Raw genomic sequence first — 22,921 nt, forward strand, 5'->3', positions numbered from 1 at the left:
AATGTGAAAATAGGGTGACCAACTTATCCTGGTTTTAGCAGTGAAAGTCCTAAGTCCCAGGAATCCCCTATGTTAGTTTCCTATTGCTGCTGTAACAAGTTACCAAAAATTTAGTGATTTAAAACAACACACATTTATTATCTTACAGTTTTGGGAGTCAGAAGTCCAAAATAAGTCTTAACTGGGCTAAAGTCAAGGTGTCAGCAGGCCTGGTTCCTTCTTGAGACTCTGAGGGAAGAGTCTGCTTCTTGACTTTTTCAGCCTCTAGGGGCTGCTTGTATTCTGTGGCTCCTTCCTCAGATTATTCCAACCTCTTGCTTCAGTCTCCACATCTACTAATGACAGATCCTCCTGCCTCCTTTTACAAGGACTCTTGTGATTACATTGGGCCCACCCAGACAATCCAGGATTATCTCCCCATCTCAAATTCCTTAATTTAATCACTTCTACAAAGACCTTTTTTACCATGTAAGGCAACATATTCAGGGATTAGGACTCAGACATCTCTGGAGGGGCCATTATGAAGCCTAGCATACCCCGCCTTGGTCCTGGCAAACTAGGAAGATTGATGACCACCCTAAAGAGGAAAAAAAAAGACTTGGTCAAGTGCCTTAAGTGGTGGATATTCAATTTTTTTTGTATTCCCCCATCAGAAAAGCATTGTGCATGCACCTTTAATATGTAATTAATTGTTTATAAGATTTATACATATGTAAATATGGTATTAGTATACTAATAGCATATTGGTACACATAATAAATTACACAAATTAGATGATTAAGAAAGATGAGAAAGAAAATAAACAGTCTAAACCTTTATGTTAACAGACCTTTTTGTTCTTATTTAAAAAGTAGTAGTTTGATGAGAGGTGTGTGATTGACTGACTAGATTATTTTACATCAGAATGTGGATGAAATAGCTTGTACTTAGCGCTGCTATTTTCTTGTTGGCTTGTGCTTGCATTATTATTATCTTTGCAGTCTTTGCAGGAATTTTTTCAAAGCTACTTCTCCATGTTGTGAGAGTCAGTTTAGTTAAAACTAAATAATATAATCCCTAAATTTGCTTCATTGAGCACACATAAATTGCAGTGCCTCACAATGTGCTGGAAGTAAAGCCCACTGTTTGTGGAACTTCTGTTCTTTCCTCAGGTTTCTGACTATATAGTCTCTGCTGTTATGACCAGCTGACCTTCAGATCAAGTGTGAATCCTTATATTAATCTTGATAAAGCTAAATTAATTAAAAAATAGCCTTTATTTTTTAGGGCAGTTTTAGGTTCATGGCAGAATTGAGCGGAAAGTACAGAGATTACCTTTAGTACTTGCTCTCTGTGCCCACACGTGCACGGCTTCCTCCATTATCAGCATCCCCCAGCAGAGTGGTTTAATTTATTTTTTAAGACTAAAAAAATCTATTTTTTTCTTCCTGAACCCGAAAGGATCATCTTGGAGAAGCTCATATATAGAGCTAATGAGAAGAGCCTGACATTCAAACAATTCTCATACATTTGACAAATAGGTACCAAAAATAGTTTAAAAGGTCTTTAGAAACTCGAAAGGAAGTCTTTGTATTCTAGATAACGGTCTATCACTAGCTGTGTGTCCTCTGACAGATTATTTCTATGAGCCTCAGTTCTCATCCATAAAATGCTTTGCAGAATGGCTAGTTCAAGATGGGAGAATTTTGTTTCAGGCAGAGGAAAGATTCCTGTTGGTGGAGAGAGATGGGAAGGGAGATTAGAGCCAGGTTTTGAAGGAACTTGATTATTGTGCAGGTGAACTCTGATTTTAACCTGACTGAGAGGAGAATTAGTGAATTAGTTTAAATAGGAGAAACCGGAGAGTGAGGTCAGATTGATCTTTTAGTTAGATCACTGGGGGATAGAGTGGATTGGAAAGGACAGACATTAGAGACAGGGAGCCCTAAAGTGGCAGTCATACTAGGAGAGAGTTGATAGATATCCACAATATCTTGTGGATAGATATCCACAAACATTTTGTTAGGTAGAAACATTTATATGTTTAAAATACTTTAGTAAGAAACTAAATACTCTTTGTTGAAAACGTACATGTTGCAGATTGTACTTTAGTGCCAGGTGTATGTTACCTGTTTTGTTTTCAAGACCGTATTTTAAAGTAGATTCCAAAAATAAAATTGTACCTGTCTCAAGGGAATGGAAATTGCTTTTGAGTATTTGTAGTATAGGAATGTCAATCCTTTGCGATAGACTAGTTTCATAAATGCCGAATTTTTTGAAAGAAAATTTGGTTTTATTTTAGGACTTTGTTTTTGTAATGAATCACTAGTTAAAATTATTTTATATTTTCCGTAAAAGTAACAACTAGCTTTGGTAGAAAATGTTTTGTAGCATTAACATGGCTCATAAGTACTAAGCTTATTTTATATTTCTTTTTTTTTTTTTTTTTTTTTTTTGGTGGTACGCGGGCCTCTCACTGTTGTGGCCTCTCCCGTTGCGGAGCACAGGCTCCGGACGCGCAGGCTCAGCGGCCATGGCTCACGGGCCCAACCATTCCGCGGCATGTGGGATCTTCCTGGACCAGGGCCCGAACCTGTGTCCCCTGCATCGGCAGGCGGACTCTCACCCACTGCGCCACCAGGGAAGCCCTATATTTCTTTTTATGGGGTATTTGAAATCGATAACAGGAGAAAATGTGTAAAGTGCTTAAAACAGTGCTTTGCTCACAGTAAGCCCTATTATGTAAGTTCTTATTATTCATTCATCCTGGGTGCTTTGGCAGAAGTAGGATCCTAGGCTGAGGTATCAGAGTTTAGAAGTAGGAATCCATACATCTGTTCAAAATATCAATATTATTTTGTTGCCAACAATGTATTTGGTGTGGTGGGGGTGGCTGAAGAAGCAGGAGACTTGAGCTCTGCCCTCAGGAGTATACAAGCTGCTTGTCAAAATATAGGTAGGTACTGGTGTAGTGGAAAGGGCATGAAACTAAGTTAGAGCTTGGCTGTAATCCTTTATTTCCAGTATTGACAGTGAACATTTATTGGGCACTTATTTCTTTTTTTAAATTTTTTGTACAGCAGGTTCTTATTAGTCATCCATTTTATACACATCAGTATATACATGTCAATCCCAATCGCCTAATTCATCCCCCCCCCGCCATCATGGCCACTTTCCCTCCTTGGTGTCCATACGTTTGTTCTCTACATCTGTGTCTCTATTTCTGCCCTGCAAACCGGTTCATCAGTACCATTTTTCTAGGTTCCACATGTATGCGTTAATATACGATATTTGTTTTTCTCTTTCTGACTTGCTTTGCTCTGTATGACAGTCTCCAGATCCATCCACGTCTCTACAAATGAGCCAATTTCGTTTCTCTTTGTGGCTGAGTAATATTCTATTGTATATATGTACCACATCTTCTTTATCCATTTGTCTGTTGATGGGCATTTAGGTTGCTCCCATGACCCGGCTGTTGTAAATTGTGCTGCAGTGAACATTGGGGTGCATCTGTCTTTTTGAATTATGGTTTTCTCTGGGTATATGCCCAGTAGTGGGATTGCTGGGTCATATGGTAATTCTATTTTTAGGTTTTTAAGGAACCTCCATACTGTTCTCCATAGTGGCTGTATCAGTTTACATTCCCACCAGCAGTGCAAGAGAGTTCCCTTTTCTCCACACCCTCTCCAGCATTTGTTGTTTGTAGATTTTCTGATGATGCCCATTCTAACTGGTGTGAGGTGATACCTCGGAGTTTTTTTTTGGTTTTTTTGTGGTACATGGGCCTCTCACTCTTGTGGCCTCTCCCGTTGCGGAGCACAGGCTCTCGACGCACAGGCTCAGAGGCCATGGCTCACGGGCCCAGCCGCTCCGCGGCATGTGGGATCTTCCTGGACTGGGGCATGAACCCGTATCCCCTGCATCAGCAGGCGGACTCTCAACCACTGCGCCACCAGGGAAAGCCCCTCATTGGAGTTTTGATTTGCATTTCTCTAATAATTAGTGATGTTGAGCAGCTTTTCTGGGCACTTATTTCTGTTCTAAGTGTTTTATATACACTAACTCATTTTGTCCTAATTAAACTCTTTTGAGATACACACAGCATTTTAAAGAGATTAATAAAGATACAAAGAAATTAACCAACTTGCCTACATTCTCAGTAAGCAGTGAGCTGGAATTTAAGTAGCCTGAATCTGAGCCTGTGCTCTTAACCACTACTCTCTGCTGCCTGTAGGCCGGGAGGTGGCCTTAGGCAAGTTTCTTTACCTTTTCTTTGTCAAATTTTTAATCTAAAAAATGAGGCTGACTGGATTGGCTCTACAAGGAATGAATAATAGAATTATTCATGAAGCTTTTAAAAAAAAAACAAACATGCCTACGGCACTTACCTTGGAGATTTTGTTAAGTTTGGGATACTCTTGTGCATTCCAGTCATTACTGCTAAATTAAATGAATTCTGAGATTTTTCTTTTGCACTTTTAATATTCTAAGGTATCTGATTTGAGCGTTAGTGAACAATACAAAGAGCTGAATTGTTTAGTAGTTTCTTAAAAAAGGGAAAAACTGGACTGGAGTTGTCAAGGCAGACGTGGTTTTAAGAGAAATGACATGTGTGGTTCATATACCTTACTTCTGTGGAATACAGGTGCTTCATGAACTGAAATAAGATACACTGGTGCTGCTAATATGAATAGTGACCTTTACCTAGTTTGTGTGTGTGTGTCTGCTTGCCTGCCTGCAGTGGGCAGATAGTACTTAATTGTCAGGAGAAATGAGAAAGATTATGAGTAAAAGAGACGATGTACTTGATATGGGTGGAAGTGATAGCAGACAAGCCTGAGTAGAAAATAAAAGCTAAAGTCATCCCTTGGTATCCGTGGGGGATTGGTTCCAGGACCCAACCTTGGATGCTCAAGTCTGTTATGTAAAATGGCGTAGTACACTCAGCCCTCCCTCTACCCAGATGTGGAACCTGTGGATGCGGAGGGCTGAGTGTATTCTGGAAATTGTGATGGGTTTTGCAAGCTAAACCAAGGAGTAAGGCAGTAAAGATCCAGCAAAAGAAGTGGTGTTTGGAGAGTGTTATTTTGACATCATGTGTTACAGGAGAAAGGCTGGAGGGATGAATACTAAATGAAAAGCAATTGGAATAGTTGAAGTTTTTCGTAACAAGGACTTGGCAGTAGAAATGAAGAGGGTTCATTGAGCAGAGATTTTGAGGAAGTAAATGATCTGGTTTGGTGATATGTTGGCAAGTTGGCAATGCAGTACAGTAGAAACAGCATTGGGCTACGATTCAGAAGAACTGGGTTTTAGTTTGCCTCTAACCAGCTCTTTGTCTTCAACACCACCTTTCTGTTGTCCATCTCAATGTCAAGAGATGTTTACCGAGGCTTTTCTATGTGCTGCCTTCTGTGCAAGATTCTGGCAGACAAAACAGAAAAAGTAGCTGCTTTCTTGGAGCCTACTGTGGTTGAGAGAATAAATTCTAGGGTCTAAAATGATGAATCTGTGAAGTAAAGTTCAAAGAGAGAAGAGGAGTTAATTTTTTTTCTTTTAACTTGGGCAACTAGAAGAATTGGAGGTGTTAAAAAAGAACTGGAAGAGTTGCAAAGAGTTTTAAAGGAGAAGGAGATGTTAGTTGAGGCTAGTAGAATACCCTAGTATTCTAGGGTATTTGTAGGCACTTAAATGCAGACTTCAGTGAAAATGAGATTTGGGCTGGAGCTGTCCTCATAGAGGGGATCATTTTTGAAACAGAACCTTTGAACATGGAGTTTCTGCAGATGCCTAGAACAAACAAAGGTGACAAGCAAAGTAAAGCTCTGAGAGCGGAAACTAGGGAAGGTGGAAAGAGGTTTAAGGAGGTCATTTGAATGGTCAGCAATTTAAAAGTCTCAGATAGCCTGAAGAGCTTGAAAATTGAGAGAAGGGCCTTGTTTTCAAGAGAGGTGATTGATAAGTTTTTGTGAGTGGAAATAGAAGGTATTTGGAGAGTGGTAAGTGTGAGCCCATACACATTTGTTTCGCAGCTGGAAGGGATACAGGAAGCTGGAGTAGCCTCATACTTGTATGTTTCAAACCATTCAGCCCATTTCGATTTGAGGAGGGATACTGAGGGCCTACTGCAAAAGACTTGAGCATCTGTGGATTTTGCTATCCGCAGGGGGTCCTGGAACCAAGATACCTAGGGACAACTGTTTACACTACTCTGGAATTTGATAAATGAAAGAAGATAAGGATAGTTGCTGATAACAATTGCTAACATTTGAGTGCGTATTCTATGCCGGGCTAAGCATTGCACATGCATTATTTCATTTTCCCATTTTACAGTGGAGACATACAGGTTTTATAATTTGTCCAAGAGAATGCACCTGGGATTAACACTTGGGTCTTTTGACTCTGAAGTCCATGCCCTAGCCACTACACTACAAAGCTTTGTGTTTATCTCTTGTGGCTGCTTTCTAAATCAAGAGGTAAATATTGCCCCTCCCTTGTAATAGTTCTTATATTTTTATGTTCTGCTGTAACTAGCCATGACTAACATCATCAGTTCTTAAGGGAATGGATTAGTGTTATTTTCTCACCTTTCTTTTCATTTATCTATTGACCAGAGAGTATTAAATAAGAAATGTAGCACTAGAGAAAGATCGTAGGCTTTGGAGAGGTAGATCTAGATTTGTAGTCACAAATTGAGTGACTTTGGGCCAGTTAACTTCTGAGCTTTAGTTTATTTGTAAAAGTTAGATTAACATTTTAATCTAAACTGCCTGACACACTAAAAAAAAAGACTGTTTTCTTCTAGAGACATCAGATATTTAGGATTGGATTGATCATACTCTGTTTATGCCACCTTCTGTATGGGTCCCCCTTTTTCCTCCATTTTACATCATTACTCTTTTATCTTCTGTCTTCATTTTCACTCCTATCTCCCCCATGTTAGGCATTTACCCTAGAGTATATTTGATGTGTTTTTCCAGTTGACCTTCAGGTATTTACTTCATATATTTGTGTTTTCTTCCAAAATAATGTTTTGTTTATATGTTTTAAAATTTACATACAGGGTATAATGCTATTAATCTCATTCTTTTCCCTACTTTTTTCCACTGAACACTTTTAGAAGCTTGTTTTAGTTACTAGAATCATCAAGTGAATTCTACGTAGTTAATGATGTGGCAGATGCCTCAGGAAGGCCTGATGTCATTTATTCATTCATTCAATGGGTATTTATCAAGCCCTTTGTGTGCAGGCTGCTTCTAATGAGAGACTTTTATGCCAACAAATGCATTTGGGAGTATTTGTTTCAGTTGCTTGTCTTTTGCACTCCCAGTACTACAGATGAATTAGGGTGGTTTTGTAGTAAATCTTAATTATCTGGCAAGGTGAAACACTTGTCTTTGCTTTTTTTGTTAATGTAGTTATTCTTAGACCGGTTTTTCCATATCATATTTAGAACATTAGGATCCTTCAGGTTATTTTGTTTGTTTGTTTTTGTCTTTAGGATTTTCTTTTAATTTTTATTTTATATTGGAGTATAGTAGATTTACAATGTTGTGTTAGTTTCAGGTGTACAGCAAAGTGATTCAGTTATACATATACATATATCTATTCTTTTTCAGATTCTTTTCCCATATGGGTTATTACAGAGTGTTGAGTAGGGTTTCCTGCCCTATACAGTAAGGATCCTTCAGGGTTTTTTGTTGTCTTTGTTTTGGCTGCGTCAGGTCTTAGTTGCAGCACGCAGGATCTTTCGTTCCAGCGTGCGGGCTCAGTAGTTGCAGCATGCGGGCTTAGTTGCCCTGTGGCATGTAGGATCTTAGTTCCCCAACCAGGGATTGAATCCACATCTCCTTCATTGGAAGGCGGATTCTCAACCACTGGACCACCAGGGAAGTCCCCCTTCAGGTATTTTGATAGGAGTTATATTTGAGTGGTGAATTACTTTGGGGAGAATTGCTGTCTTTACTCTGCTGTTAGTAGCATTCCATCCATGAACAGATTAGATCTTCATTTATTTGTCTCTTCATTTTTTGGTCATTATTAGAGTTAACACTTTTTCTCTATAAGTGTTTGTAATTTTTAAGGTTAATTTCTATAAATTATTTTATAATTTTTGTTATTGCTAATAGTTTATTTTCTATTTTGTTATTGCTGGGGAGGAAAATACTGACTTTTTTGCTTATATTTTTAAATTGAAATAATTTACATACAGTGAAATGCACATATGTTATCAACTGTATAGTTGGATCAGTTTTGACAAATGCATACATCTGTGTAACTCACACCCCATCAAGATATGGAACATTTCCATCACTCCAGCATGTTTTTTCATTCTACAGAATTCCCTGAAGCAACCGGTGATTTGATTTCTATCACCATGGTTAGTTTTGCTAATTCTGGAACTTTGTTTAAATGGAATTATACAGTATTTATTCTGGTGTCTGGCTTCTTTCACTCAGTGTAATGCTTCCAAGATTTATCTATCTTGTTTCATTCATTAGTAATTCATTCCTTTTTATTGTGAGAAGTAGTACATTGTATGAATATACTACAGTTTGTTTACATTTTCCTGTTGAACATCTGGGCTGCTTCCAGTTTTTGGCTATTAGGAGTAAAAGCTACAGGGGACATTTTTGTATACATAGTTTTCATTTCTCTTAAGAAGTACCTAAAAGTGGAATTGCAAGCGCCAAAACAGATGGATATCGCATGCTTCTGGATATCATACCCTGAGAAAGACACAATATCGCTTATGAAGGCTTCCAGCCAGGAATACATAACCTGAATCTGGTCGTGATGAAACATCAGACAAACCTCAAAAAAGGACCATATTATTTCAAAATAAAAGGACTGTGTCCTTCAAAATGTCAGTGCCACATAAGGTAAAGGCCAAGAACTATTCCAGGTTAAAGGAGGCTGAAGGCACATGAAAAATACAGGATATGGTCTTACACTCGATTCTGTACTTGAGGTGGGGAGAGGGGGAATGCTGTAAGGACACTACTGAGACATAGATTATTTTATCAATGTAACATTTACTGAGGTTGATAATTGTGGCATGGTTGTATAAGAGAATATCCTTATTCAGAAGAAATACATACAGAAGATATTTAGAGATAAATTACATGGAGTGGGGAGAGAGGGAGGGCTATGTGCTTGCCAGGAGCAAATGGCAAATGATGGAACCAATGGGTCAAAATGTTAACAGTAGGTTGATATGGGCAAAGGGTTTGTGGATGTTCTTTGTGCTATGTTGGCATTTCTTCTGAAAGTTTGAAATTATTTCCAAATAAAAAGTGGGGAAAAAAAGAGTGGGATTTCCTTTTTCTCTGTGTATGGTGTTGATTAATCCACTCAAATTTCTTTAATTATCATCAATTAATTCCAATTTTTGTATACTTTGTGCCAATTTTGTTATTTTTCTAGAAACATCCATTTCTTCTGAGTTTTCAAATGTATTAGTATAGGTAGCTGGTAATATTTTGTAATTAAAAAAAATCTGTTTTGTTTGTGGTTATTTCATGCTTTTAGAACATATTTTGTTAATTCACGTCACCAACTCTCCTTTATCGGTTTTTCCAGAGGTTTATCTTTTTAATATTTTCGTCGAAGAACTAACTTTTGGTTTTCTTAATCTTCTTTGCTTTTTTCTGGTTTTGTTTTTTATTTCAGTGATTTCTGTCCTTATAGTCTTCCTTTTTTCTTTAGATTTACAGTCCTTTATCTTCTTGAGTTGAAAGATTAGCTCTTTTGTATTCAGTGTCTCCAAATGTGCTCAGAAGCAGTTTTCCTGCTGCTGTCTTACCAGCATTACTGGCATCCCACCAATTTCTACCTGTAGTCTTCTGCCACAATGTTTTGTAATGTTCCCTATTGTTTCCTCTTTAACCAAAGGATTATTCTGCTGCATAATTTTGTTTCCAGGCTTTAGAATGTTGTTAGCTGTTGTTATCCTAAATGACACTCAAATGTGAATTTTACAAGACTTTAAATTACATTTACTCAGAAAGTTAATACCTTTCTATATGAATGGTGAATCCATGCCACATTATTGGGGAGGAATTGGCAAAAAGGGATAAATGTCCTCTTAGTTTACAGATTCTATTTTTTGAGTTTGTGTGTGTGTGAGGGGATGGTGGGTGGGTGGGTGGGCGAGTTGGGGAGTGGTAGTGGTGGAGGTGATGGGGCTGATGGGAAGAGGAATGAAAAGTGACCTAATTTCCTTTCTGCTACTTGCTACAAAACAGTTCCCCTTAGAACCCTTATTCATTTAATAAGTATTTATTAAGCACATAATGTTTGCAGGTTTTGGCTTTGTAGGGAGGGGCTAAAGTATCAATAGTTAGGAATATGGAATTGATTCTCAAAGAGTTTAAGTGTAAGAGAGGATATACATGGCACAGAATCAACTTACAAATAGTAGAGGGGAGTACTCATTTTGAACTGAGGGAGAGTGTCAGAGGCTCACAGACTGCCATTTATCTTGATGTGATTTGTGGTGCTGAACTTCTTAAAAGTTTTGAAACTCATCAGGCTTGGGATTTTCATAGTACAGTTTTTGAAACTTGCTTAAGTAGTATGGAATGAGACCCATTTAATCATGCAACAAAGTGCCCTCAGCCATTGTAATGTGACCCACTGATTCTTAATGAGGGGGCATGCATATCTAATTCACCTGGGGGAACTTGTTGAAAGTAAAGACCCCATTATAGAGATTCATTCTTCTTCAGTAGAGTTGGAGTGGGTTTGGGGTATTTCATTTTACTTTGGTGATTTAAAATTCCTTGACAGTTATTAGTTGGTGATAAATTTTATCTATTTTAGGCTTTTTCTTATACACAAAATTAAGGTTATCTTTACAGGTCTGTCCTTAATTAATATCTGTCCTTAAATAGGGACTGATATGTTAGAGGTATTTAAGTGATACTATTGATAAAGCTGGAGGAATAGGGTAGATAGGTAAAGAATGTAGTCTGTATTAATGTCAGGTGTATGCGCGTTCTTCAGAGAAATAGAACCAACTCTCTCTCTCTCTCTCTCTCTCTCTCTCTCTCTCTCTCTCTCTCTCTCTCTCTCTCTCTCTCTCTATATATATATATATATATATATAAAATGAGGCATTGGGTCACACAATTATGGGAGCTGAGAAGACCCACAGTCTGCAATCTGAAAAGCTGGAGACCGAGGAATACCAGTGGTTAATTCAGGCCAAGTCTGAAGGCCTATTAACCAGTAGAGCTGAAGATATAAATCCCAGTTAAAGGGCAGGAGAAGATGAGATGCCTCAGCTCAAATAGTGAGCAGAGGAAAAAAGGGCAAATTCATCTGATTTTTGTTCAATTCAGGCCCTCAAAGGATTAGATGATGCCCACTTACATTGGGGAGGGCAGTCTACTGAGTCCACTGATTCAAATGCCAATCTCACCCAAAAAACTCCTAACTTTGGGTAATGGGATTTGATTATATGATAGTAAAAGTAAGGATCATGAGATTTAAATGTCTTTGGACATCTTCACATTAACTGTGAATATTAGGATTTATACACACATATACACATACACATGCAGAATTCTTGATGATAAAACTAGTATGTGCTCATGGTAGACATTCCGAAAGTATAGAAAGGAATATAGAAAATAAGGGGGCATAATCTCGAAAATTCTAACACCCACAGTTTTGAATATCTGAAACTTTTTGCTGTCCCAAATATGTGTATATATACACACTCACAAATGCACCTACAAGCACACATGTGTACACACACACAGCTGAGAAACAATGCAAAAGTCTTATCAGTAAAGAAATATTTAATAAATAATGATATATCTGTATGAAATTTTGAATAAGTAATATATTCTTGTGGTTCAAAAGACAGAGTATTATAGAGTGAAGAATATCCATTATCCTGTCACCCAGTCACTCAGTTTTCTACCCTGGAGGCAACCAAGGTGGTGCTTTTTTTTCTTTTCTTTTTAATTCTTCCAGAGAAATTTATGCACATACAGGTCCCTTTAGTACACATATGCACACATGGTAGCATACTATATGTGTATATTATTATGTACTTTGCTCTTCTCTATTTTTTTTTTTTGGTTTTAATTTTTATCAAAATGATGTATTCATATCAAAAAGTCAGATAGCTCTAAAAGGATTTTGTTTGTTTGCTTTTGCAAATAAGCCATTCCCTCATCCCTCTTTCCCCATTATTTCTTTCAAGGAAACCACTTTTATCTCTTGGCTGATGAATTTTATGTTTACCTCTTTGTCTCTAAAATAATTGCTTTAATGTCAGTTTTAGGTATTTTACTACAGATGATCAGATTCTCTTAAGCACATGCTAGTAATACAGTTTAGTCATAATTTGGGTTAGATCAGTATTCAGTGTTTATATTATGACTATAAATGATACAGCTGAGCTGTGTAGTAAAACATGATTACTTTTCCCTTTTCTGTTCTACTTTTCCTTTTTCATGGTACTAATATTTGACTTGTTTTGTTATGTTTGCTTATTTTTCTATTTAATTACAAATTATCTGCCAGTTATGTAAATCTGTTCTTGAGATTTTCAGACTCATCAGTTGTGCTGTTAATTTCATCCTCCTAAAGAAGACTCTTCCAGAGCTTCTGATGACCTCCAATTTAGTATGGTTGCCCTCTGTTCTTTGTGTACGTACAGCTGTCATCCTAGGAATTCTCTTTCCAGTCACCCTGGGGATTCCCTTTTCCTCTCTCATCTCACTATCATATTGTGATTATTGTGGTTTCTTAGATGTCTAGTTTCCCCACATTAAAATCTTCTTGACTATTCTATTTATATAAAGTTTAGAGTCAGTCTAATTTTTTAAGTTTCCTTTTTTGCCACTTCAGTATGTGGTTTTCAGATCTTCCATACATATTACCTTAAATTGTGTAAAATTGACTTCTTTTTTTCAACTTAAAGAATTGTCAGTAATGGCAATTTCAACCATTTCTACTATTAACAACATAGAATATGTACTAGTATATGTATAGAACATTTCTCACTAAGTTTAGTATTTTATTGTAATACTATAAAATACTATAAAATACAAAATAATAGTATTATATTGTAATACTATAAAATACTAAATAAAATATTGAGTATTTTATTGTTTCTATTATAAACGGGGACTTTTCTTCTGTTAAATCTTATAACTGGTGGTGGTGATTTGAGTAGAGAGTCTGTTGATTTCTTTCTAAATTTTATACCTAGGAATATAATTTTATACCCAAGACTTCTTTTTTTTTTCCAAGACTTCTTTTAATAGGTGTTTCTTTTTAGTTTACCACCTATATAAACTCATTATCTGCAATTAATGATAATGTTACTGTCTCCTTTCCCATTTTACACTGCTTTTGTCCTCATATTATGTAATACTAGTGATAATGGACATTTTTGTCTTGTTTCAGATCTAAATAGGGGTATTTTTTGGTTTCTTCACTGAGTATGATACTGGCTTTTAGGCTTATGTGTTATGCATATGTTTCCCATGTTAAATGTCTACTTATTACTATTTTATTGACTTTAAAAATCTTGATGGTTGTGTAAATTTATCAGATGTCTTTTGGTGATGGTAATCATGAGATGTTTTTCCTTGATATTTTTGCATGACAAACTAAATAGGTTATATTATATTGAACCATTTTTGAATATCGGAGCTAAGTTCTACTTGACCGTAACAGTGGTATTTTATATCTTTGGTATGTTATTGGAGACTTTTTAAAATTTTCTTTAGCTGTTTTGTGTCTGATTTCATATTATTAACCTATAGTATTTATATGTATGTGCTCTTTCTGTTAATTTTTGATATCACTGTTATGTTCCCTATATAAAAATAATTTGGAGGCTTCTGTGCTTTGAAATATCAATAGTTTAGGTAGCTTTAGAGTTATCTGTTCTTAAATATTTGGTAGAATTTAGAATATCATTGGCATTTGATGCTTTCTGAGGAGGTTAGCTCTTTGACAACTTTCTCTGTTCCTTCTGTGATAATTATCAGATACTCCTTTTGTGAAGTTTTTACTGTTTTACCTTCATGAGATTCATGATGCCTTACTTGGAGTGTTGATAACACTGTTCATGGTTTTCTTAGAACATTAAATAAAAAATCTTTACCTTATGTACATTTGTCTTCATCATTAAATTGTTAAGTTCTCAAGGGCATTAGGATAAGAACCATCTGTTTATTGCCTCAAATTCTAGTCCAGGTATGGAATATGTTGGCTTAACAACTTTTTTTTCTTCTTTCTTTCTTCTTTTTTTTTTTGGTGGTGGTGACGGTGGATGTTTTACAGGCTTCCCAGTTGGCATGTATGTTGCAAAGAGAGTTCTTCAGCTTCATCATACTACTCTCAAGATGACAATTGTGCACTAGAAAATGAAGATGTACAATTCCAGAAAAAGGTACCTTAAATGAAGTTGAAGTTGTAATTTGTGTATTAGCTTTCTGAGACTTCCTCAAAACATTTGGAATAAAAGTATTTCAAAAATACTATGACATAATTTTTGGTGGAGATTTGTAATTTTCTTTGCTGTAATATGAGGAGTTACTCAGGTAATTCTGAAATTAATGTGACTCTGAGATATTTATATATTTATTCTTATTGCTTATATTTGGAATGTTGTAATAACATCCTTAGTCCTATAGTAAGGAGAAAAAATAGTGCCTATTCAGAGAGAAAACTAGGGTTCTCTTTTTAATGCTTTAACTAGCAAAGGGTTTCTAAAGAAACCCCAGTCTTATAAATTAAACACTATTAGAAATGAGGATTGTAGGGAAAGTCTGCAATTAGTGGCTATGTACTTTGTTTTATATAATTGTGTGGAGTGAATAGACAGAGTCCAAAAAATCTGATGGTGTCTAAATAATTTATTATTTTATCATTTTAAATGATAAAAGGTGAGTATTGACTTTAGCTAGATTTGGCTCCCCCCCCAAATCAATATACTTATTTTAAATTACAGATGTAATTTATACCCACTATAAGATATTCATATTTATATCCCATTCCCCTCCTCAAAGGAACCACAATTTACAGTTTCTTGTGAAAACAGACCATTTTCTGTGGTTATAGATATATCATTTTATAGCACACAAATTAATGTTTTAATTTTTGTTCAAAAAATATTGTACAAATTTATTTCCCCTCTTCCCCAGTAATATCTCATGGATACCTTTGCATATTACTGTATTCTTCTGAATAGCTACATTTTTATTCTGTCATTTGGGTATATCACAATTTATTAAGCATTTATTTATTGATAGACTTTTGCATTGTTTCTCAGCTGTGTGTGTGCATGCATGTTTGTGTGTACGTTTGTGTGTATGTGTGAATGCACAAACTTATAATTACATGCTTGGGCTGTTTTTATTTTTGGCATGATACTGTGTTTAGAGTAGATTATTTAAATTTCTGAGTTACACAGGATATATTTCTGGGATGGAGCAGTTAAAATTTTGAAGACTATTGCTGGGTATCTCTCTGAATAAAGTATAATTGTGTGCTTCTATCTACAGCCTATAAGATTTAGAGCTAATATCTTCTTTGATGAGAAATTTGAAAACTTAAACGTAAGAATGAGTTTAAGCAAAGCATTAAGGAAGGGGAAACATTCTTTCAGCAAACATTTGGGTACCTAGTATATGCTCTACAGGCTTAGATAATGATGAATATGAACTTCGCGTTTATGAAGCTTATATGCCAGAAGATAAATTTAAGGACAATATATCTGAAATTCTAATTTGAAACTCAGTGTCAAGAGAGATGACACAAAGAACTATAAGTACATTCATTTATCAAGTATTTACTGACACACAGTGCTGGGTAGTAGGACTAAAGTGTTTATTAAGAAATCAGATGTAGTGTATATTTGGAAGGCAGCTATGCTCATCACTATACCACCAGTGCACACATGTAGTATACATTTGAAGTGAAGCAGTAAGGAGGGTAATGCAGGAAGGTAGACAATAAGCATGGAAACAAATAAAAGACATTAAAGTCACAGTAAAGTGTTTTGGTTGTAAAGTATAGAAAGATGGTCTTTAATGTTGCTTCAGGACTGTTTTGTGAAACAGTTTTATCCGTTGACCTTTTCTTTGTTGCAATATAGGATGAAAGAGAGGGACCTATCAATGCCGAATTATTGGGAAAAGTGGGTTCAAGCTTACCTGTTCCTCCAGAAGAACACAAGTTAAAAGATGACTACATTGTGAATGTACAAGTAAGCTTTGTTGCTTTGATTTTTAATGATATGCCTTTTCAAACTGCTGCACGAAACAGAAAACCTGTTTGGTCACCATATTGTGTATTTTTATTTTTTTCTTTTTGTAGTACCATGCAACTGGCCTTAATACTAGTCACCTGCTAAGAATACTACTTTTGAGAAAATTCGGAATTACAGGTTTAGTAGTAAATGTGACTTTTCTCTGTAGTATAGGTTTGGTTGTAAGTCCTCCTTTCTTTTAGATCCATTTTGGCTTTCTGTAGTTTATCTTGTCTCTTCAGTTTTTCAGATGTCAGGGGAAATTATATTCTGACTTAACATATTTGTATGTAGAACACAGAGCATTTTGATACCAAAATTTTACCACTTAGTGTGGAATATGGATTAATAAACAATAGGTTGAGTGTGTTTTTTCCTTTTTCTCTCATATTACATCCTAAATGTTATTTTCCATTTTGTATACCAGATTTTATGAAAGATATTAAAAACTAGACCAGAATGTAAGCTGATCAGAATGCTGAAGCATCTGGAAACCATTTAATATCAGGAGCGACTGAAGGAACTGGGGATATTTGATCTGGAGGGAAGAAGGACTAAGGAAAAACTAAATATCTCAAATATTAACAAATACAAATTTCAGCTTAAAAGGAGGGAGAATTCTCTTAAAAAAATGCAGCCAGAGTTATCTTATAAGTTAATTGGGTTATCTAAGGAGATATAGTAAGTTTCATTTTATTGGATTCTGGAGGACATTTGGAAAAGATTTGTGCATAAGAATAAGAGAAAAGTGATCTCTGTAGCCCTTCAGTTTTATGAGTATCCTGAACAGTCCAGCCATTGTTCATTTTCCTGAATCTTTATTATGGTATTCTCGTGTTCAAATACTTTGAAGTGCTTACTGCATCTTAGAGACCTGTGCTGTTCAATATAGTAGCCATTAGCTACCTGTGGCTATTGAGCATTGGAAATGTGGATAGTTGAAGTTGAGATTTGCCGTTAAGTATAAGATACACATCGATTTTGGAGACTTAGTAAAAAAAAAAAAGTGTAAAATATCTTACTAATTTTTTTATATTGAATGCATATTGAATGGTAATGCAGTATTTGATAATATTGTAATGGTTCTTTTCTAAAAGTCTCCATCATAAAATGCAAACTATTTGTACTCTTTTGTGAATTTTTCGTTCCAGTGTAAATAATTCCCCAAATGATGACATTTTATTTTGTATTCTTCTGACTCTGCCTCATGTTTTCTTTCTGCTGCTGTACTGGCTGTCCTATTCTTCAGAACCCTAGTTCTTCTAGTCCAGAGTAGTCCTTAGTTTCTCTTTACCTTGAACTGAGCATGAGTACCTCTCACTTGATATTCATTTAGTAACTATTAAATGTCTACTGTGTGCTAGATACTGTGCTAGGCACTAGGAACATGAAGATCAAGAAAACATATTCGGGCTTCCCTGGTGGTGCAGTGGTTGAGAGTCCGCCTGCTGATGCAGGGGACACGGGTTCGTGCCCTGGTCCGGGAAGATCCCACATGCCGCGGAGCGGCTGGGCCCGTGAGCCATGGCCGCTGAGCCTGCGTGTCCGGAGCCGCTGACCCTGTGCTCGGCAATGGGAGAGGCCACAACAGTGAGAGGCCCGCGTAACGCAAAAAAAAAAAAAAAAAAAGAAAAGAAAACATAGTCCTTACTCAAGACATTTATAGTGTAGTTGAAGAGAAAGAAATAAATAAGGGCAATTGAGGTGTTATAGATCCTGTGATTAAAGTCTGTACAGAGAACAAGTGGAGGCATAGAGGAAGGGGAATGGCTAATTCTATTTAGGGTTAGTTGTGGGGGAGGAGGTACTGATAAGAGGTTTTCAAACATGAGGAGGTATTAAGTACGTTTCAGTTTGTGTTTTGGAGGAGTGAATGGCCCAGAGCATATGGGCCTTGAAGGAGCAGCAAGAATCATGTATTGCTTTGTAATGTTATTTATACATGCCTTGTGTTGTTATTTGTTGATACACATTGTCTTCTAAACTGCTCAGGGGCAAAAACTATGCGCTGTACTATTTTATATATTTATATAGGATTTCTGTGTTGCTATTAGCATTAATTAATTACAGTAAGAGGGAAATTTTGTGGGTCCTGGTATAAAATAGGAAAGAAGAAAGACAAGCTCCTTTGTCCTAGTTTATGAAATGCCATGAAAAATGTGTAGAGCCTGTATTTTAATATGAAATAGATTCCTTAGGGTGGTAATGTTGGAAGAAAGGATTTTTATAAAAGTACTTTTTTAGCGAACATTATTTATATTGTTACTTTTGAGACATACTTTTTATGATACCCTCTTCAGCTAAAGAGATAATTAATCCCAACATTAAATATAACTGACTTTTTTAAAAACAGAATACGGAGTCAAAAAAGTTAAGTCCATCTGTGATTGAAACACTCCCTACAGTTGATCTACATGAAGATTCTTCCAGTGTAGTTGTGGACAGTGAAAACGTGGAAAATATTTCCAGCTCATCTACCTCAGAGATCACTCCAATCTCAAAGCTTGAGTAAGTCATTACAAAGAAAAAAAAATATGATTAGATAATGACAGAAAAATTTCTTTGATTCTCAAATTTGGCATTTAGGCTATATAGCAGATCTAAGTAATAATGCCTATTTTATTTTTATACATTGTTTAAAGTTTACTTTCCATTTATAGTTATTACAAAATATTGGCTATATTCCCCATGTTGTACAATACATCCTTGAGCCTATCTTACACACAGTACTTTGTACCTTCCACCCTGCCACCCCTATATTGCCCCTTCCCACCCTCCCCATTGGTAACCACTAGTTTGGTCTCTGTATCTGTGAGTCTGCTACTTTTATTATATTTATTAGTTTGTTGTATTTTTTAGATTCCACATATAAGCTATATCATACAGTATTTATCTTTCTCCGACTTATTTCACTTAGCATAATGCCCTCTAAGTTCATCCATGTTGCTGCAAATGGCAAAATTTCATTCTTTTTTTTGGCTGACTAGTATTCCATTGTTTGTGTGGGTATGTGTGTATGTGTGTGTGTGTGTGTGTGTGTGTATATATATATATATATACACACACACACACACACACACATACACCACAGCTTCTTTATCCATTTATCTGTTGATGGACTCTTAGGTTGTTTCCATGTCTTAGAAATTGTAAATAATGCTGCTGTGAACATTGGGTGCATGTATCTTTCCAAATTAGTGTTTTTGTTTTTTTCATGTATATACCCAGGAGTGGAATTGCTGGGTCATAGTTTTAGTTTTTTGAGAAACCTCCCTACTGTTTTCCACAGTGGCTGCACCAATATACATTCCCACCAACAGTGTACAAGGGTTCCCTTTTCTCCACATCCTTGCCAATATTTGTTATTTGTAAACTTTTTGATAGTAGCCATTCTGACAGGTGTGAGGTGATAATCACATTGTGGTTTTGATTTGCGTTTCCCTGATGATTAGTGATGTTGAAGGTTTCCTTAATTTAGAAAATCTCTTTTATACTCCTAGCTCCAGCAACACTACAAAGAACAAAACAAAATTCCCTTCTCTTAATACTACATTAAACATATCCTTTATCAAATGAGTTAATTTATATAAAATGTATAGGACAATATCTGGCACATAGTAAAAATACATGTGTCAGTTAATATCATCATTTTTATCATCACTACTATTTTTTTTTTTTACCACAAGCACTTTTTAGACACCTATTCTCTTCAAGAATGTAAGGGAATGGGTTGAAGGAGTTGTACACAAAGATGTTACAGTTACCATTTAGGAGTTTGCCCTGGTAAGGGACAAGGTAACAGAAGACATGCTTAGAAATAATGATAGTATTTAACATTTTTAAATATTAAATGCTTAGAAAGAATTTAAGGCTAGATACTGTGTATCTGAACAGTACATCTTATTTTCTCATTATATTGAACATGACAGTCTAGTGAAATGGGAGTGAGGTAAAGAAAAATATTAAAGTATATATTTTTTAAATGAAATTATAGACGTGCTTTAAGAATTTTAGTGAAGCGTTTTGAGATAATAGATGATTTCTTGATACTATAGGCAACAATTCTAATATTGGTAGACTGTACTAATAGAAATGAAACATTAGAGAATATTCATTTAGAATAAATAATTTAAAAATCTTATTTTTGGCAAGATCAGATATTAACATAATATTTTGTTTTAAAATTTGGTAATTAGCTATTCGGTTGGCCAAAAGTTTCGTTCATTTTTTTTCTGTAAGATGACTCTAGTAGCACTTAGTTGTCTTTAACTTCATTCGAAGCAGTTTTGTTAGATTGTATGTGACAGCTGTCATATCAGCATGCATTTAAAAAAAGACATCAAAATTGGTGAATTTTTGTGTAGCCATTTTAATATTGAAGATGGAAGAAAAAAAGCAGCATTTTCGGTCTGTTATGCTTTATTATTTCAAGAAAGGTAAAAAAGCAACTGAAACACACAAAAAGATTTGTGCAGAGTATGGAGAAGGTGCTGTGACTGATCGAACATGTCAAAAGTGGTTTGCGAAGTTTCATGCTGGAGATTTCTCGCTGGACGGTGCTCCACGGTCGGGTAGACCAGCTGCAGTTAATAGAGATCAAATTGAGACATTGAGAACAATCAACGTTATACCACGAGGGAGATACCCAACATACTCAAAATATCCAAATCAAGCATTGAAAATCATTTGCACCAGCTTGGTTATGTTAATCGCTTTGATGTTTGGGTTCCTTATAAATTAAGTGGAAAAAACCTTCTTGACTGTATTTCCGTATGTGATTCTCTACTTAAATGTAATGAAAACATTCTGTTTTTAAAACAAATTGTGACGGGCAATGAAAAGTGGATACTGTACAATAATGTGGAATGGAAGAGATCATGGGGCAAGTGAAATGAACCAACACCAACCACACCAAAGTCTGGTCTTCATCCAAAGAAGGTGATGTTGTGTATATGGTGGGATTGGAAGTGAGTCCTCTATTATGAGCTCCTTCCAGAAAACCAAATGATTAATTCCAACAGTACTGCTCCCAGTTAGACCAACTGAAAGCAGCACTCAACAAAAAGCGTCTGGAATTGTTAATTAGCATTTTGTTATTAGTAAACAGAAAATGCATAATCTCCCATCAGGATAATGCAAGACTGCATGTTTCTTTGATGACCAGGCAAAAACTGTTACAGCTTAGCTGGGAAGTTCTGATTCATCTGCCATATTCACCAGGCGTTTGCACCTTTGGATTTCCATTTACTTCGGTCTTTACAAAATTCTCTTAATGGAAAAAATTTCAGTTCCCTGGGAGACTGTAAAAGGTACCTGGGACAGTTCTTTGCTCAAAAAGCTAAAAAGTTTTGGGAAGATGGAATTATGAAGTTGCCTGAAAAATGGCAGAAGGTAGTGGAACAAAAGGGTGAATATGTTGTTCAATAACGTTCTTGGTGAAAATGAAAAATGTGTCTTTTATTTTTACCTAAAAACCGAAGGCACTTTTTTGCCAACCCAATATTTAAAGGCCAAGCAAGGGCACTAACAGATCGAGTCAACAGTTTACGTAATTTAAATCTTTACATGATTTAAAATATCTGAATTCTTGAAAATCGTCTGCAGAGCTCTAAAGCATTCTTTTCTGGCTTAGATTTGTTTTGGAAATCAGTAATATGACTTTTAACTTATGGTTCATTATATCCATTAAATTGTCAGATTGTCTTTTTTGTTTCTATTTTAGTGAAATAGAAAAATCTGGTACTGTTCCTATAGCCAAGCCAAGTGAAACTGAGCAATCTGAAACTGATTGTGATGTTGGTGAGGCCCTTGATGCAAATGCTCCAGTTGACCAGCCTTCCTTTGTCAGTCCACCTGAAAGGTGGGTGTGAGCAGTTGTTTGCCCTTTGTATGGTTCTGTAATAAACAGCAGTGTCATGTTTTAGTAGACTTTGGTGCATGCTTAATTCCACTTTATGACTGAGAAGAAACTGATCCCTTTGTACTCCTTTCTTGGTTTACTTTGTACGCATGTACACTTATAATAGTTTAGATTGCATATACTTGTTATTCAGCTAAAATTTGTTTATTTAATATGCCTTTTGCTTTCAAATAGCCTTGTCAGCCAGCATATAGAAAATGTGTCATCTTTGCATGCTAAAGGAAAGATAACAAAATCAGAATTTGAATCAAAAGTTTCATCAAGTGATCAGGGTGGTGGTGACCCAAAATCTGCATTGAATGCTTCAGATAATTTAAAAAGTGAGGTAGGTAAATAACTTGCACTATATCCTACTTTATTATACAATGCATATTTGTTATTAGCTAATCTTGTAATTTGCTATCCGTATTTGCCGTAAAGTTAGGGGATCAGTAGTTAGTGATGAATGTGGAACTGAGGTGAACTGTGCTCCCAGATAGCAAGTGGTTACTTCACAGAACTATTGCCGGTATACTGTTTATACATAGTGTTGTCCCAAGTATGAACTCTCTTGGGTTATATTTAATTATAAAGGTTTTTTGCCACCATTGATTATTTGATAACCAGATACATAAAGTCCTTATTTAAGCAGTTAAGAGAGCTATATAGAAGAAGTTATGATTGTTAAGTATCTTCAGAATAAAAATTTAACTCAATAATACAAGATTAAATTTAGTCTCTTCAACCAGAATTATTTTAAA

The 22,921-nt window shown here is 35.7% G+C and overlaps 1 protein-coding gene across 3 annotated transcripts in view; it reads left to right on the forward strand.

The window, feature by feature from the left end:
* Window positions 1-22,921, forward strand: part of SUCO (SUN domain containing ossification factor) — a 76,071-nt gene that overhangs the window by 3,658 nt on the left and 49,492 nt on the right. For all 3 annotated transcript variants that reach the window (XM_082664002.1, XM_082664003.1, XM_082664001.1), the window contains exons 2-6: window positions 14,293-14,401; window positions 16,109-16,219; window positions 18,615-18,769; window positions 21,984-22,121; window positions 22,356-22,506. In XM_082664002.1, the coding sequence (XP_082520128.1) occupies window positions 14,293-14,401; window positions 16,109-16,219; window positions 18,615-18,769; window positions 21,984-22,121; window positions 22,356-22,506 (664 nt within the window). The remainder of the gene's footprint in view (window positions 1-14,292; window positions 14,402-16,108; window positions 16,220-18,614; window positions 18,770-21,983; window positions 22,122-22,355; window positions 22,507-22,921) is intronic.

Source organism: Grampus griseus, assembly GCF_964374135.1.
Source record: "Grampus griseus genome assembly, chromosome: 1".
Taxonomy (NCBI): Eukaryota; Metazoa; Chordata; class Mammalia; order Artiodactyla; family Delphinidae; genus Grampus; species Grampus griseus.